The following is an 18,498-nucleotide window of genomic DNA, read 5'->3' as shown; positions in this document are numbered from 1 at the left end:
CACTGTAGTGCACTGTATGTTTTATGATGCATTGATTGACCGTATTGGCATTATTTCAGTCCTTCTGAAATACCTCCTTTAAGTGAACACTAGACAGATGTTCACATCTGGTCTTCAGTACACTGAGTGGAATTACAGTCACAAAGTAAGGAATTTCCTGTTTTTGCTGCAAGTCTGACATTGAAGCTCCTATTTTGAAGAGGGAAGGTAATGTTGAAGGCTATTTAAAAAGCAGGGATCTGTGTGAGTAGACACATGAGACAAGAGGAGGTGCATTTAATACCCCTCCTCTCCCACTCTCTCCCTTTCTCTCAATCACACATCAGAGAGGCAGAGTTAAAACCAGTCCTCCAGCAACACACTGACCTTGCTCCCTATTTAATGTCTTATTTTTAACGCTTTCATGGATTTTCAATATCTTCTTGTGCTGTGGACTTGCACCTTCTTGCCAGGTAAGTGAGACAGCAACAAATAATGCAGGACCAGTCGGGAACACTGTGCCCATGTCAGACAGATGCTGATGGCAGGCTGGTAGCTAGAAACAGATTTAAGGGTTCAAAATTTAAAGATGAGACCTACTATTTCAAAAGCAACTTTGTAATAAATTATGAGGGGCACATTCACCACAGTAGTTCAGATCTTCTGTAATAACCAAAAAGATGGAGAGAGGAACAGAAATGTAGCTAAAGCTTTTGATTTTTAAACTTTAGATATCCATTGATCAAGTTATGTATTACTAATCTCTCTCTTAGGGCTCTTATACACAAAAGACTCGCAGAACTAACAGTGATGAAAGAAGAATGGCTAGCTTCTTGACAGTAATAGTAATAGTACTCCAGTAATAGTACTCTAAGACCAACTGCTATTCATTGAAGACCTACTTGTACCTTTTTTTCTTTATAAGTCTTTGCTCAGCAAGGATGTCCAACTGTGAAAAAAAAAATTTTTTTTCAAAAAAACTTAAAGTCACATTTTATTGAGAAGTTAATTGTTTTCTTCTGTCTTCTACAGTATTTATCTTCATCCGTTTCTATTTTGTCCTTTTACTCCTGTCTCCTTTCTCTCTGCCTCCATGTTCCCTTTAACTTGGAATCTTTGGCTGTTTCTGTCATTTTGAAAAGTAAAAGGAGCCGTAAAGGAACATGGATTCTCATGAATTCTCAAAAGTTGCAGTAGTATGTCATATCCAGTGAGGTCATATTGTGCATGCCTAAAAGGCAGTTTAGTTGGCCATATTTAAAATTTGACCCTGCAAGCCTCAGCAAATCTTGTAATCACTTATTCCATGTCCTGTGACTTCCTGACTTCATGCTCAATGGAGAGAATAGCAAGCGTATACAACCTGTCATGTGACATAGTTGATTGAAGGTATGTTTGGATGACTTTGTGAGATGATTAACTTCTTTTTTTTTTTTCAAAGTATTTTTTTTGGGTGCTTTTTATGCCTTTAATGTTAGGACAGTTTGAGAGAGACAGGAAGCAGGGGGCAGAGAGAGGGGAAAGACACGCAGCACAGGGCCGCTCGGTGCGGGAGTCGAATCGGGGCCAGCTGCAGCGAGGATTGTAGCCTCTGTACATGGGGCGGCTGCTTAACCCACTACACCACCGAGATGATTAACTTCTGTCGCCTGTCAGATGGATAGGGAGAAAGTCAGAAAGCTTCACTCAAATTTGGATGTCTGATATACTACCCTACTGGTCCCCTGCATCAATATCATCCATTCTTTCCTCCACTCTATGTATTCAACTAGCTTGTCTTTAACAGCAAAGACCTGGAGGACATCTTACGTCAGCTGAACTCCTCCTCTTGCTGGTTAGACATCCTGCCAACAGCTTTTTTCAAAAGGGTCTCACAGATTTTGGAGTCAGACCTGTTACTGATGGTGAACTTGTCTTTAATGTCGGGTGTGTTTCCAGAGCCATTGAAAACAGCTGTAATCAAACCTCTGCTGAAAAAGGACAATCTTGACAAGACACAAATGTACAACTACAGGTCTATCTCAAATCTCCCATTTTTAAGTAAGATCATTGAAAAACCGGTTTTTCAACAGCTTAATTACTTTTTAAAACAAAATAACTGCTATGACACCTTCCAGTCAGGCTTTAGACAGCACTGAGACTGCTCTGACCAAAGTGTTTAATGACATATGTCTGAATACAGACGGTGGAAAAATGTCAGTCTTAGTTTTACTGGATCTCAGTGCTGCATTTGATACAGTTGACCACAATATATTACTGAAACGACTGGAGAACTGGGCGGGTCTTTCCGGAACTGTACCAAACTGGTTCAAAACATACTTAGAGAACAGGAAGTACTTTGTGTTAATAGGTAACTTTACATCTGAGCAGACAAGAGTCACGTGTGGAGTTCCCCAAGGTTCCATCCTGGGACCTCTTCTGTTTAACAGCTACATGCTCCCACTGGCACAGATTATAAAAAAACATCAAAATAAACTACCATAGCTATGCAGATGACACGCAGATATATATTACAATGTCACCAGGAGACCGAGGCCCTGTACAGGCTCTTGGTAAATGCATTGAGGAGATTAATGACTGGATGTGCCACAACTTTCTCCAGCTAAACAAAAACAAAACTGAGGTAATTGTCTTTGGAGCCAAAGAGAAATGATTACAGGTCACCACAGAGCTTCAACCTATACACCTAGAAACTACCAACCAGGCCAGAAATCTGGGTGTAGTGATGGACTCAGACCTAAATTTGTAAAAACACATTAAGGCAGTAACAAAGTCAGCCTATTATCACCTTAAGAATATATCAAGGTTAAAGGATCTGATGTGTCAGCAGGACCTGGAAAAACTAGTCCATGCATTCATCTTCAGTAGGTTTGATTACTGTAACAGCATCTTTACAGGTCTACCTAAAAAGTCAGTTAGACAACTGCAGCTCATTCAGAACTCTGCTGCTCGAGTCCTCACTAAGACCAAAAAAGTGGACCACATCAGTCCAGCTCTGAGGTCTTTGCACCGGCTGCCTGTCATCAGAAGATAGACTTTAAAGTTCTGATGCTGGTCTATAAAGCTCTGAATGGTCTAGGACCAAAACACATCAGTGACCTCCTGACCCAGTATGAACCTTCCAGACCCCTCAGATCATCTGGATCCGGTCTTCTATCAGTTCCCAGAGTCAGAACCAGACATGGAGAAGCTGCGTTCAGCTTCTATGCTCCACATGTCTGGAACAAACTCCCCGAAAGCCTCAGATCAGCTGAAACACTCAGTGTGTTTAAGTCCAGGTTGAAGACGCATCTATTTCAGCTGCGTTTGAATAAAGCTCCAAATCTGAAGCTTGAGTTTCAAAACTTAATCACATTTTAACTCCTGATTTCATCTATTGTTCTTATTTGTTTAAAATTAAATCATGCTTTTTATTTCTACTATTTTAATGTATCTGTAAAGCACTTTGAATCGCCTTGTTGTAGAAGTGTGCTATACAAATAAACTTGCCTTGCCTTGTGATCCCTCTCGTTGCTTCTCACTATTACAACAGAAGAGAGAAATCCACACAGATCATGGAATCTTTTTATGCTGCAGAGAAGAGTGTGTGAGATGGTCTGGCTCTAGAGGCATCTGTACATCCATCCATTTTCATCTACTTATCTGGTCGCGGAGGCAACAGGTTCGGGAGAGAAACCCAGAGATCCCTCTCCCCAGCGACACTCTCCAGCTCCTACTGGGAGATCCTGAAATGTTCCCTGGCCACAAGGGACATATAATCCCTCCGGCGAGTCCTGGGTCTGCCCCGGGGCCTCCTCCCGGGAGGACGTGCCCGAAAAACTCCAATGTGAGGAGTCCAGGAGGCATCCTAACCAGATGCACCTCAATGACTCCTTTCGATGTGAAGGAGCAGCAGTTCTACTCCGAGTTCCCTCGATGGACCAGTAAATTGAAAGCTTTGCCTTCCGGCTCAGCTCCCTCTTCACTTCAATGAACCGGAGCAGCTCCCAGATTACAGTGCTGCAGCTCTTTTAGCTACTCAGTACCTGTCAGCTGCTCTGTCAGATGAGAGTCCAGCCCTTCTCCAGGAGTGTGGTTCCAGAGCCAACGCTGTGTCGAGGTGAGCCCAACTATATCTAGTTAGTACCGCTCCACCTCACACATCAGCTCAGGCGGTTTCCCCACCAGTGAGGTGACATTCCATGTCCATAGAGCCAGTTTGCAATGCCGGGAATCACCACTCCCAGGGCACTCCCTGCCTTTTCCTGCTGCCCAGCTCACACTGCACCCGACCTCGAATTTCCTCCCCGTGAGTGATAGGCACCTGTGGAGGTATCTGTACAACCCATTAAAATCAAAGAGAATACTCTTGTAAATGTTACAAAAACGTAAAAACAAAAAATGCAGCAAGCATAATCGCAACATTATTCAGATTCTAACATGCTCTTCATAGCAAATTGGAGAAGGGAAACCAAACAACAAAAAAATACAAAAATTTAAAGACCTACAGAGAGGTAGAGCCTTCTCTCTTTTCCCCTCAATACCCAATAGACAATCACTAATTCAGGTTATTATTGGTTACATTTTGATGTTTAAAATACTATGGGTTACATGTAATTCAGTCATGTACAAATAAAATCTTCTTTTAACTTTACACGACCATCTCATATTGAAGGAATATTTTTGTTATTGTCTTCATGATATTCCTGCTGTGTCCTCATCAGGACAAACTGAAAGTTCTAAGCCCCCACCCGCTGAAGAAGCAGCTTCCCCTGACTGGACCAGGCCTGGCACAGAGAGAGTCTTCTTTCAGTTTGTTAACTGAGTTAACTTTGAGTCACTGGCTCTAATGCAGCTGCTGCAACACATGGCTGCAGAGCAGATTGCGCTCTCCACCACAGACGTGGAGAAGATATGAACTCTCTTCGTATATTTGGACGTAAACTCACAGCTAGCAGTTCAATGTCCCGGTTACAGATCCTCTCCTTCACAGTGACATGTCTAGGATTACGCCATCTTTTGTAAACACTTTAAAGGGCAATCACTGAATTACTTGGAAACTTAAAGTTTCAACTCTTGAGTGTAATTTGGTGCAATTAGAAGACTTTTCTTTTTTTTACTTTTTAAACTTTTCTGGCTCATTCCTGAGCCTGTGACATCACCTATTGTCAAGTAGTCTGAAAGTCACATGACTTTATTCTATTACCATGGCATGTTTGCTTGCTCTATAAAGGGTTAGCAAGCACTGCATTACCTTTACCGTTGCTTTGTTGCTCCTGTTGTCTCTCTTTGCTTATGCTATCTTTAAGGCAGGGAGAGATGCATATAAGTCTGGAATATGCTCCTCAGCCACATCCCAGTGAAATACGTAATCCCATCATTATAAGGCTAAATTAACGAGAATGTGTAAAATTGCATATTTTGGCGGTCTCGTAAGTTTTTGGGGAGAATGACTTCAAAGTGCCACCTTTTTTGGTAGCCCCGTAACTGCAGCTCCTGGTATTTCATGAAACTTAGCGACCTTGTAGAACACATCAAGACAAAGAAAAGATCCGCTTGGAGCTTTGTCCCTAGCCTAACAAGTAGTCAGCTGTTTTGATTTAAAGAAGCCATTTTGGCATCTAAAGTTCATCCTTTAGATGAACTTATAGAAGCCTAGAAATTTCTCCATGTACTCTTTAAACACGTGTTAATGAAAATGATCAAAAGTCATTGTTTTTCTCAATGGTTTCTGTCAATGGTAAATGGTGGCTCCTCAAAACTTTGTTTCGGCATGAAAAAGTATGTTGAAATATCCGCCACATTTTAAATTCAATCTGTACCAAACATCACACATATCATCATAAGTAGGTCCTGAACAGATTTATACATTCTGGGTTTTTTTTACACTACCACAGCGCCACCCACTGGCAACACAAGTTTCTCTTGAACTTATTACTCTGCTAATATTCACCAGAGCTATTTCAAATCTGCTCAAAACTTAGATAACAAGTTGATAAGACTTTGGTGAATTTACACATTATGCCATGACTACAAAAACCATTATAAATCATACATATTTAATCTGAGTGGTGCCAAATTCACAAGGCTTAATCACTCATACACTCTGAGTGATCTATATGCATATGCATAAGAAACGACTCCCTTTGAACAGGAAGAAACCTCTGGCAGAACCAGACTCAGGAAGGGTGGCCATCCGCCTCCACCAGCTGGGGTTTGAGAGGACAGAAAAGAGGGGACAACAAACACTGTGACACTATTCCAAGGATACCTGCTGAGACAGCAAAACACATGTTAATTACAACCACAATGCCAAATAAAAGGGGGTAAAAGAGAGCAAAGTGAGAATATCTGCTTCCCGGACCTTTACTGGCAGCTGGTTCCACAGAGAGGGGCCTGATAACTGAAGGCTCTGCCTCCCAAACTGGCAGCTGGTTCCACAGAGAGGGGCCTGATAACTGAAGGCTCTGCCTCCCATTCTACTTTTAGATACTCTGGGAACCTCAAGTGTGCGGTCTAAGAGCAAAGTGCTCTGTTAGGAAAATATCTTCTAATGAGATCTTTAAGATATGATGAAGCTCGGTCATTAAGAGCTTTATATGTGAGGAGAAGAATCTGAAATTTTATTCTGAATTTAACCAACCCAGTCTCACAGCAAATTGTGTAATAGCTACGTTGGTCCACAAGGGAAAACGTACTATTTTCACAATATGGCCCCCAAAATTGTGGCAATACTATGTTTTATTTGGCCTATTAATTTACATTGCCTTGCAACCAGGTCAAGTGACTATCAAGTTTCCCTCAGCGAAAAAAAGAAATGGCCGACTGTCGGCCTATTTTCTGTGAACATTTTAAGAAAGCATCTGCATTTCGATGGAATTTCTAGCGAGAACTATTAATATTTTCATAATCTTCGTTCGGGGAATGTAGACGATCTTTCATTTTATTAATATCGCCAAAGATTTAAGTATCTCCTTAAAAAAACGTGAGAATAAAATGTTTTCTACCGTTGTTAAGGTGGTTTCTATGGACGCCACGATCTCTACGTCACCGACCTGCGCCGACATTCCCTGTACTTTCTGTTTGAAATATTTGCTACCCACTCCAGAGGCCAGGTCTTCCCACTGTAATAAAAGATGAAGATTGTTTTATATTAGCAATGAAGAACAGGTAAAGGGAGAAGAACAATTTTAAGTCAGTATCTTTACATGGATTAACTTACCTGAGTAGTGTAATTGACATGATTATAAAAGTTTGATTAAACAGTACTAGAAGAGTGCATTTTCATTGCTTTTCGCACGTCCCACAAATTGAGACGTTGTCCCGCATTGTTATTGACAGTAAGACTCCAGTTTTGAAATGCATGTTTTATAATCTGGCATTCATCAAATGGCTGTGTGGAGGTGAGGTTGAAGGCACGCTGAGGTTGGCCTGATAAACAGCTGCCTGGCCTGTTGAAGTAGGTCTGCCACGATTAAAAAGGGAGCCAACTTCTTCGTCAGAAGAACGGTATCGGGAGGATTTTAGCTCGTACACGCATTCGCCACTGTGTTCATGATATCCTCATTCTTTATTATTCCTCCTATGAGATTCCGAGCGGACTGACTCATTGTCATTCGCTTTTTGCTGCAGTAGCCACACGTTATACACGATGGCCGCAGGCACTGCCGTGAAGTCTGACGTCAGTCAAGTTTCATTCCATATATTTAAAGTTTCATTCTGTTAAATCCGATTCTTTATATTGGAAGCCCAAGAACCAGTTGGAGCAGTCTTAAGTTAAACAAAGTATTTATTAGAGGTCACAGGTCAAGTATCAGCGCTGGACTTGGAGAGACAGAGTTCTCGCATGAAATCCGTCCGACCAAGTCCCGAGATCCGGAAACATTTCATATTTATGTTCACCCATATCTCAGAGGTTGTACCTACATTTGACGACGCATCATTGAATATTTACTCATGCTGTGAGCAGGCCATCCACCGTCTTCGTCATGTTCTTTGGATGTGATAAGCGATGTGTGTGTGTGAGTGTTGTTTCAGGCGTGCATCTACTGCACCAGACCTATCTGTCCCAAGAGACGCTTTATCTGACCCAGTTATTTTATCCCGCTACGTCATCTTATAGTGTTGGACATACATTCGCGTTGTATGAGCAGAGTGTAACATACGAACAAGGAAAATAGATTATCTAGAGAACTACAGAATATGAATAAGAATAAGAATAAAGCCAATTTATAACATTCCCCCTCTTGGCATGATTTCATCATGTCAACCTTAAAATGAGGTCGGAGTGTCATATTCTGTATTGTGTCACCCCTGTTAGCAGCAGCCAACCTAGCAGGGCCCCAAACTGCAAGTCTGCGGCCACTTTAAGGTGCAGCACAACCAGAGAGGAGATTTTTTGTCATCATTATGTAAGCGTCTATGTGTAAGCTGTTCTTCTTTGCGTTTATCAGCAGCAAGCAAGTCTTCATTGCACAGGCATGTGGAAATAATAAATATAATAAACAATTCTAATGCGTTAGCAAAAAACCTTTTCTATCAGGAGTATTCCATCATTTTGCTCGGAACAGAACCTCTTTCCGAGAGAGTTAGACCTTCATAACTCACTGATTTTAACTCTGCAAATGAGCACATTTTTTAAAACTATTAGTGTCACGCCTCTACGTGTGTGCAAGGACTACATGTATAAATATTTCTTGATATTATTCTGTGTGTATGTGGCCCCGAACCCATCTTCTGTGTGGAAAACTATATGTGGTTTGAGCAGTGTCAAGGCCCTGCTCACCCATAAGTACCATATATTCAAAGATTAATTTCCTGAACGGCATTCCATAATATACATATATATCTATATCTATAGATATAGATATATATTCCTTTTTTACATCTGATTATGTTGTAAAATGTGGGAGCAAACTTGTTTTAGTGGCTTGGCGTGAGAAATTGTTGTCTCTAAATTGTCCCTCGGAGTGAGTGCTTGTCTCATTTGTTTCTGTGTGGCCCTGTGATGGACTGACAACCTGTCCAGGGTGTACCCCGCCTCTTGCCCAATGACAGCTGGGATATGCACCAGCCCCCCCACGTCTCAAAATTGGATTAAGCAGGTATAGAAAATGGATGGATGGACATATATATTATACCAATAGGTATATTGATGTCAAAACCAGCATTCTAGTTTAACTAGATATTCTGGATCACAAATACAACTTTTGGCATGTATTAAACTATTGCATTAAACCAGTTGAATTAGTCAAAAAAGTTAGTGAGTTAACCATTTTGATTGTGGATAGATCTCCTGTCTACCAGAGGACATACACGTACTGCGAGCCATGGCTGCCCCTAATAACGCTGAACAGAGCAAAAAGCCCCAAAATATAAAGTGACTTTTTACTTCACATCAGCCCACATTGACACACTTCAAGAGAGATGCTCCTTCCAGGTGTTTTATGCAGGTGTGTTAAATGTTGGGGACTGGGCTTTGCCATTATAAGACATACAGTACAATACAGTACAGTACAAGACATACAGGAAGGAATCTAATCTTTCAAAATATAGAAGTACTTTGCTTTGCTTTAATTCTTGCACACACGCTTTCAATTTATATCTTGTTATACAAAACTATATGTATATATTCATATAATACAAAGTTGTTGTGATATCTTCAAACAAAAGTGAAAAGAAAACAAATTCCTCCTGTGTCCTCATCAGGGCTCCGAGCTCATCCGTTTTATCTGGCAGGGATTTCACATTTCCCATAATGATCGAGGGGTGAAATGGTTCAAATGTGTCCCTCTTTTTTGCCTGTGTTGTTCCTGCTCTTCATCCTTGACATCTCTTCTTCAAGTCATTTGGATTTGGGGTCTTATTCCAGACATTACTTGGCCTTTGAAAACTCAATCAGCTGCTTTCACATGCAAATAACTTTACCATTGCCATGGTTATGCATCATAACAGATTGACTGAAGAAATGTCCAAATTACCAGCAGAAATCAGTCTAGTAGCGCAGCATCCAAACCAGAATACAAAAATGTTTTAAAAATTTGTGTTTTCATGGAAAAACACTCATGACAAAAACCTAAAGAAGAAACCAAGAAAGACACAAAATGTCCAGAGCTGCTTCAGCATGCTGCCATTAGTGCAGTGCCTTTCCAGAATATCCTCATAAGGCAACTTTAAAAGATGTTGTGAAATGGGAATACTACATCTGGTTGAATACCATCTCAATCATAAATGTTCAAGGATCTCTTCCTTAGTTGTGTTTTTATGAAACAGCAACAGATAACACAACTGTCGGGAAACTGAAGGGCAATCTGATTATAGTCAGTGATTCTGAACCAATATTCATCTGCCTGCCTTCTGGGTGAGGTGACGTGGACAATATTTAACAGGCTACTGTCCGATGAGCTCTTTTCATTTAATCACTTCCATCTTTGACCTGATAAGAGTTACTTCCTAGTTCTGCATCTTATTTAAAACGTGGCAACTTAATCAGAACAGCTGGTTTTGATTGTTTTATAAGAACAACATTCTCTCTGTTGCTCCATTGGCTATCAGTTATTAATCTGTTTTCAATTATGAGAGCAGCTAAGGCACATATGGAAAACTCACCCAGTGAATGTGACACCACAGTTCAGCTATGTGAAAACACGAAGGGATCATCCAAATCAGGCTCTAGACCTTATCCCCAGTCTGACAATTCCTATCTTTTGCCAACATCTCTAATAAATTATATTTGGTTCCGTTCATACATGAGAAGACTCCTCTCAGTAGTGAGAAGACAAACACACTTTAAGGACTTTTAAAAGTTCTCTCTTTTCCATTGTCTTTTATTTTTGTCAGCAGCAGTAAAATTGATCATTGCAGCCTGTGCTAGCATACAATTCCATACAACTCGCCAAGTTTTCTCAGCACATTTCTTATTTGTACAGCTGGAAGATTTGAATCATATAACTCAGAAGATGTTCTTCAAATTATGACCAAAAAAGAGGCTTGCATACTAGTATAGTCAAAGAATCACAGTAATAAAGGAAATTAGTGTCGGGGGCACATACCTTAAGGCAACAATCTTTAAGGTTTTATTAAATCTCGCTCATTACATCTCTTGGGAGTTTTAATGGCTTTTCTGCAATACTAAAAATCGGATAGATTTGGTATGATCCCTAAATTAAAATGTTTAGTTGAAGTAAAAGTGGAGGAGAGAAATTTTATGTGATTAGATAAAAGCTAGTGTGATATGAGGAAATTTAATGTGACCATACAAGGTAAGTCATATGTGACATTTTAATAAAGAGGATAACTAGAAATAATTCAAAATGTCCAAAAAGACCAAATTATGAGATTGGAACAATTGAGAATTACAAAAATACAGTCAAAATAGGTTGAGATAAAATAATATTTTACATAAAAGAGTGAAATATGACATCCTGTAGTGTGTGCTATTGCTGGGACAGGCTGACCGAGCCGAAAAGGAACACTTTACTGACCATTTGTTGGAGTTTATTTGCCAACAGACTTCACAGAGTGTAGCGAAAATCAATACCTTGTTAATATTCACATTCATATTCACGCCATGTTGGAAACATTCTGAGCCAAAACACGAAGCGTGCACATGACGTCATCACGCAAATGGTTCAGACGTTAGCAGAACCCGTAAACGGGATCGTTAGGCAGGCGGATTAACGATTCCACAGAGTCGAACTACTGGGTGTCAGGGTGGGGTTGGCAGGACGTCACTTAAACTGTGGAAACAAAAAAACCTGAAGATGACTGTGACAAGAACAAGCAAATGACTTGACATGACATAAAAAGAACTTCGCTTTGATGTGGCGTGGCTTGGCGTGGCTTGGCGTGGCGTGGCTTGGCGTGGCGTGGCAAGAAGGGAATGGCGAAATCGGGGAAAGAAATCCCAAAACGAAAGGGGAGCCTGGAAACTAAATACTGAGCTGGGAGTGATTGACAAATGAGTGCAGCTGGGGACAGTGAATGCAGGTGACGTGAGTGAAACTAATGACCTGAACATGAGAAGTGAGGGAAAAACTAAAACTAAACATGAACTCAAAAACCAAGACATGAAACAACCTTAAACATGATAAAACATGAAACTAAAAACATGGGAAAACCCCATGCATGTGACACTGGGAGCCGGTTCTCAATTCCCATCCCTACTGTCAATCAAAATTCAACGCCAGTCAACGACTGGAAAAGTCCAACAGTAGTACAAAGAGAAAATAGTATAAAGTTACAGTGAAAACGCAACATCTTAAAGGGACAGTTCGCCTCTTCTGACATGAAGCTGTGTAACATCCCATATCAGCAGCATCATTTCTGAACATCTTCTTACCCCCTGCTGCGTCTTGTGAGCAGAGTTCCAGCCTCGTTTTGGTGTTGATGAAGGTAGTCCGGCTAGTTGGCTGGGGCCACAAAAATAAAGCGTCTTGCTTCTCAAAACAATATGCGTTCAACAGAGTAATACATTTGCATCACAAAATCGTTGTCCAGGAAAAAGTCAGACCTCACAATCTCTTGGCGCTATTTTTGCCTCCCTTGATATCAATGCGTCCAATGTAAACTGTGCAGACCGAAGAGCAGACCGAGCAGTAAACACCGTAACAGGTGCGGCTATCGCTAGGAGGCTGTATGAATTGTGTGGCGTTCATATTTTCGTTATTCAGCCAGTGTTCGTGGTTCTGGTGGACCCGTTGCTGTTTTTTTTATTCAACACAATAAAAAAGAAAAAAGTCAAAATACTCAACAGATGTTTACTTCATCCAAATTACCATCACTATTAACATCACATATGGTTATTATGATCCCTTAACCATTGTTAGATTACATTAACAAATTAAAGTGCGACTTTTTTTTTTTTAATAAAATGTTTTGAAAAAGAAAATTTCTTATAATAAAGATAGAAGTGGAAAAAAAACAAAACTATTTGAGCTCCTAAATGGCATCAGTCGCTCATCAATGGTGACATTAGGCCCAGCGTTGTAAAACAGGTAGGCGGTGGATTCACTTTGTGCATGTTGTAGTCACCGCATTCCACTTATGCACCTTTGAATGTTGGGTTGCTGTAGAACATGCACAAAAGCAGACTACCTTTGTGTGGAATGCTGCCTGCATTATTAAACTTGTGCTTATTCTAACATTTAAAGTCATGAAAACGTTCTGTTGTTGCTGCACTACAGTCTTATTTATTTATTTTTTCTTTTAGGTTAAAATTTACAAAAGAATAGCCCAAATTGGTGAAGTTAAATGAAAAAAATGTACCTAGAAAAAAAATAGTGCATGCATAACTATTCCATTCATCCATTGTCTTCTGCTTATTCGAGGCCAGGTCAAGTCAAGTCAAGTCAAAGTTTATTTATATAGCACATTTCATATTGTTACATAGACTCAATGCGCTTTAGTAAAAGAAAGAACAGTTAAAACATTTAAAAAAAACACTTAAATATACTTAAAACCCAATAAAATAAAATAGTACAATACAAAAAAAAATCGAAGTAAAAAAAGAAGTCATTAATCAGAAGCTAAAGAAAATAAAAATGTTTTAAGACCCTTTTTAAAAGATATCAGAGATTGAAGTGACCTAAGTTCCAACGGTAATTTGTTCCAGAGAACTGGTGCACAATAGCTAAATGCGCCGAGAGGTCGGGAGGCTACAGGTTCAGAAGAGAAACCCAGACAACTCTCAACTCTCTCCCCAGCGACACTCTCTTGTTCCTCCTGGGGAATCCCAAGGCATTCCCAGGCCAGAAGGGATATACAATCCCTCCCGTGAGTCCTGGATCTGCCCCGGTGTCTCCTCCCAGTTGGACTTGTACGAAAAACCTTCAAAAGGAGGTGATCAGGAAGCATCCTGACCAGATACCTGAACCACCTCAGCTGACTCTGTTTGATGTGGACGGGCAACGGCTCTAGCTCTATCCGGATGGCCAAGCTCCTCACGCCAGCTCTAGGGCTGAGCCTAACCACCCTCCAATGTAAACCCATTTCCTCCACTTGTATCTGCAACATCATTCTTTCAGTCATTACCCAGATCTCGTGACTATAGGTCACAGATTAACCAGTAAATCTAAAGCTTCGCCTTCCGGCTCAGTTTTTTTCACCACAACAGACCACAGCAACGTCCTCATCACTGCTGACGAATCCCCAATACATCTGTCCATCTCTTGTTTCAACTTGCCATCACTTGGGAATAAGATGACAAAATACTTATACTCCTCGGGCCTGAGACAGAGACTCCCCAACCCAGACAAAGCAATCCATCTTTTTCTGGTTGAGAACCACGACCTCAGATATGGAAGAGCTGACTTTCATCCTGGCTGCTTCACCCTCAGCTGCAAACCACTCCAGTGCGTGCTGCAGGTTTTGGCTTACAGAACCACATCATTTGCAAAAATCAGAGATGTGAACCTGAGGTTCCCAAATGGGACACCCTCATATCCCTGACAATGCCTCAAGAACCTGTCAATTAAAATCACAAACAGAATCTGTGATAAGGGGCAGCCTTGACGGAGTCCATCACACACTGCAAACGAGTTCGACTTAGTGCCAAGAATGCGAACAGAGCTCTTACTTTGGTGATACAGGGACAGAATAGCTGTTCCATTACCTTGGTGAAAACCGCACTGCTCTAACACCCTGGAGTAAACTTTCCCGAGGAGGCTCAATAGTGTGATCCCCTGTAGTTGAAACACACACTCTGGTCTTAAAAATGGGAATCACCATCCTGGTCTCCACAGGCGTTGTCCCATACCTCCATGCAACATCGAATCAAATCAAATCAAATTTATTTGTATGGCACATTTCATGTACAAAACAATTCAAAGTGCTTTACATAAAATAAAAGCATTGCAGCAGGGAGTGGAAGAAGCACTAAAAATACATAAAAGAAGATAAAGAGAAACAAATTAAATAATTTAAATGAATTTAAAAACAAGCAACAGTCCAGATAAATTCAAAGATATCGTGCAGATTTCATGCACAGACACATGAGAAAAGAAATGTTTTTAACCTGGATTTAAAAATGTCTCCATTTGGTGAAAGTTTAATCTCCACTGGCAGTTTGTTCCACTTGTTTGCAGCATAACAGCTAAATGCTGCTTCTCCATGTTTAGTCTGGACTCTGGACTGGACCAGCTGACCTGAGTCCTTGGATCTAAGAGCTCTGCTGGCTTTATATTCTCTGAACATGTCACAGATGTATTTTGGGCCTAAACCGTTCTGGGATTTGTAAACCATCAGCAGGCTTTATATTCTCTGAACACATCACAGATTGTAAACCATCAGCAGGCTTTTAAAATCTATTCTGTGACTGACTGGAAGCCAGAGTAAAGATTTTAAAGCTGCTGTGATGTGTTCAGATCTCTTAGTCCGGGTTAAAACTCCAGCAGCAGCGTTCTGGATGAGCTGCAGATATTTAATCCTCTTTTTGGGAAGTCCAGTTAAAAGAGCATTACAGTAATGGAGTCTGCTGGAGATTCAATTCAATTCAATTCATTTTTATTTATATAGCGCCAAATACAACAAATGTCATCTCAAGGCACTTAGATAGTAAGTCCAATTCAAGCCAATTGGAATTCAATTAATTAATAATAATCATAATTCATAAAATAATCCAATTCGTTCATATAGAGCCAATTCAAAAACAATTTCCTAGCTAAGAAAACCAACAGATTGCACTGAAAACTTTTTGTTTTTCGGTCCAATCTCCCGGCCTGAGCGTGCCTGAGGCGACTGTGGAGAGAAACGACTCCCTTTTAACAGGAAGAAACCTCTGGCAGAACCAGACTCAGGAAGGGTGGCCATCCGCCTCCACCAGCTGGGGTTTGAGAAGACAGAAAGGGGGAGAGGGGGGGAGGGCCGCAGCGGCGGCGGCACTGTAACACCATTCAAAGGATATCTGTTGGAACAGGGAAACACGAGTTAATGACCACAATAATATCACATATACATAAAGAGAGTAAAGTGAGGAAAGGTGTGACAGATGAGGCCCCCCAGCAGTCTGGGCCTATAGCAGCTTAACTATGGGATGTTTCAGGATTACCTGAGCCATCCCTATTCAAGGTAAACACAAGAAACTTGTGCTAACGAAAAAATAGATAATAAAATAAAGGACCAGACTCAGTGAGTAATTCCCTATACTCCCTATATAGATCTGCTCCTCACACCACAACAACCATCTTTTTACAGCCACAAGCTACCTCAGCCTCTCACCAACTGCACACCAGTCACAGCGGGGTGGGGATGCAAACCCTGGTCCGGGTAGGGGGAGAAATAAAAGAGATAAGATAAGCGGGAATGGGATTCAAACCCTGGTTCGGGTAGGGGGTAATGAAAGTATAGAGGGTGCCAGAGGTGGAGGCAGAACAAGACACACTAGCAGATACACTATCAGATTCAACAGACCTAACTATAAGCTTTATAAAAAAGGAAAGTTTTAAGCCTGGTCTTGAAAGTGGAAAGGGTGTCTGCTTCCCGGACATTTACTGGCAGCTTATTCCACAAGAGAGGGGCCTGATAACTGAAGGCTCTGCCTCCCATTCTACTTTTAGAAACTCTGGGAACCTCAAGTAAACCTGCAGTTTGGGAACGAAGTGCTCTGTTAGGAAAATATCTTACAATGAGATATGATGGAGCTCGGTCATTAAGAGCTTTATATGTGAGGAGAAGAATCTTAAATTCTATTCTTAATTTAACAGGGAGCCAATGAAGAGAAACTAAAACTGGAGAAATATGATCTCTCCTGTTAGTTCTCGTCAAAACTCTGGCTGCAGCATTTTGGATCAGCTGAAGGCTTTTCAGAGAATATGTGGGACAGCCCAATAATAAAGAATTACAGCAGTCCAATCTTGAAGTAACAAATGCATGTATTAGTTTTTCTGCATCACTCTGAGACAAGATGTTCCTGATTTTAACAATATTACGAAGATGAAAGAAGGCAGTCCTAGAAACCTGTTTTATATGCGAGTCAAATGATAAGTTCTGGTCAAAAATAACTCCAAGGTTCCTCACTGTAGAACTAGAAGCCAAGGAAATACCATCTAGAGTAACTATATAGCTAGACAATTTCTCCCTGAAACGCTCAGGTCCAAAGATAACGACTTCAGTTTTGTCTGAATTTAGAAGCAGACAGTTCTGAGTCATCCAGGTCTTTATGTCTTTAAGACATGCTTGTAGTCTGACCAACCTATTGGTTTCATCTGGTTTTATAGATAAGTACAGCTGAGTATCATCAGCATAGCAATGGAAATTTATGCCATGCTGTCTAATAATGTTACCTAATGGAAGCATGTATAAAGTAAAAAGAATCGGTCCAAGCACAGAACCCTGGGGAACTCCATGACTTACTCTGGTGTGTGAGGAAGATTCTTCATTTACAAGAACAAACTGAAATCTATCAGATAAATATGACTTAAACCAGCCTAATGCAGTTCCTTTAATCCCAATAACATGTTCAAGTCTGTGTAATAAGATACTGATGATGTTTCTCCTGGTCTTTTTGGGAGAGGAAACCTTTAATTATGTTGATGTTTCTGAGATGGTAAAAAGCTGTCTTGGTGACAGCTTTGATGTGGCTGCTGAAAGTCAGATCTGAGTCTATCAACACTCCGAGGTTACGAAGTTATTGAAGTGACATGTCAGCCACAACAGCCCACACAATGTCCAGAGTCTTCAGCATCTCAGGGCGAATCTTGTCCATCCCTGGCGGTAAAGCTATAAGGAAGCTTTTTAACCTTCTCAGCTACCTCAGGGGATGGGTGAGTCTTCCCCCATGTCCCCAATGGGGAGGACATGCTGGCTGGATTGAGAATATCTTAGAAAGGCCTGTAGGGTATTTATGGCACTGAAATTATTGAAAAATTGCAGGATGTCCCACACAATTGTTATGCTTGGGTGAACCATCCAATTATCTTATGCAACCCACTCACTCATGTTCTTATTTTTTACTGTCCAAAATAATAAGATGTATTACTAAACTTAACTGCTTGTCTTCCCAGCCAAACCAACCATACACCACAGCATCTGCATCCAAACTGAATCCCTATCTCTTTCTCCGTCAAAGGTAGCTAGAAACTTGGATGTCCTGATTGAGTCAGATGTCAGCTGAACTTTAAAGATCATGTTGCCTCCGTGGCTCGAACGTGCCATAGAACAGGCCATACCTAACCCAACACGCCACCCAGCTCCTGGTGCAGTCTATGGTCATCTCCCGCCTTGACTACTGCAAAGCTCTCCTAACTGCTCTCCTAACTGCTCTCCTAACTGCTCTCCTAACTGTTCTCCTAACTGCTCTCCTAACTGCTCTCCTAACTGCTCTCCTAACTGCTCTCCTAACTGCTCTCCTAACTGCTCTCCTAACTGCTCTCCTAACTGCTCTCCTAACTGCTCTCCTAACTGCTCTCCTAACTGCCCTCCTAACTGCTCTCCCAGCCTGTGCTGTGAAACCTCTGCAGATGGTCCAGAACGCGGCGGTGCTTCTGGTCTTCGATCGGCCTAAAGAGCACACGTCACGGCTCTGTTCATTGAACTCCACTGGCT

General features: G+C 41.0%; 1 protein-coding gene across 1 annotated transcript in view; it reads left to right on the top strand.

Moving 5' to 3' along the window:
• The first annotated feature begins 318 nt into the window (after positions 1–318).
• The window catches only part of itga11b (integrin, alpha 11b), a 259,808-nt gene continuing 241,628 nt past the window's right edge, over positions 319–18,498 (top strand). The window contains exon 1 of the mRNA XM_075469220.1: positions 319–452. Coding sequence (XP_075325335.1) covers positions 404–452 — 49 coding nt within the window. The 5' untranslated portion in view covers positions 319–403. The remainder of the gene's footprint in view (positions 453–18,498) is intronic.

Source organism: Odontesthes bonariensis, chromosome 7 (genome assembly GCF_027942865.1).
Source record: "Odontesthes bonariensis isolate fOdoBon6 chromosome 7, fOdoBon6.hap1, whole genome shotgun sequence".
Lineage (NCBI taxonomy): Eukaryota > Metazoa > Chordata > Actinopteri > Atheriniformes > Atherinopsidae > Odontesthes > Odontesthes bonariensis.
The sequence above is the reverse complement of the archived record's forward strand: the minus strand, read 5'-3'. Positions and strand labels throughout refer to the sequence as shown.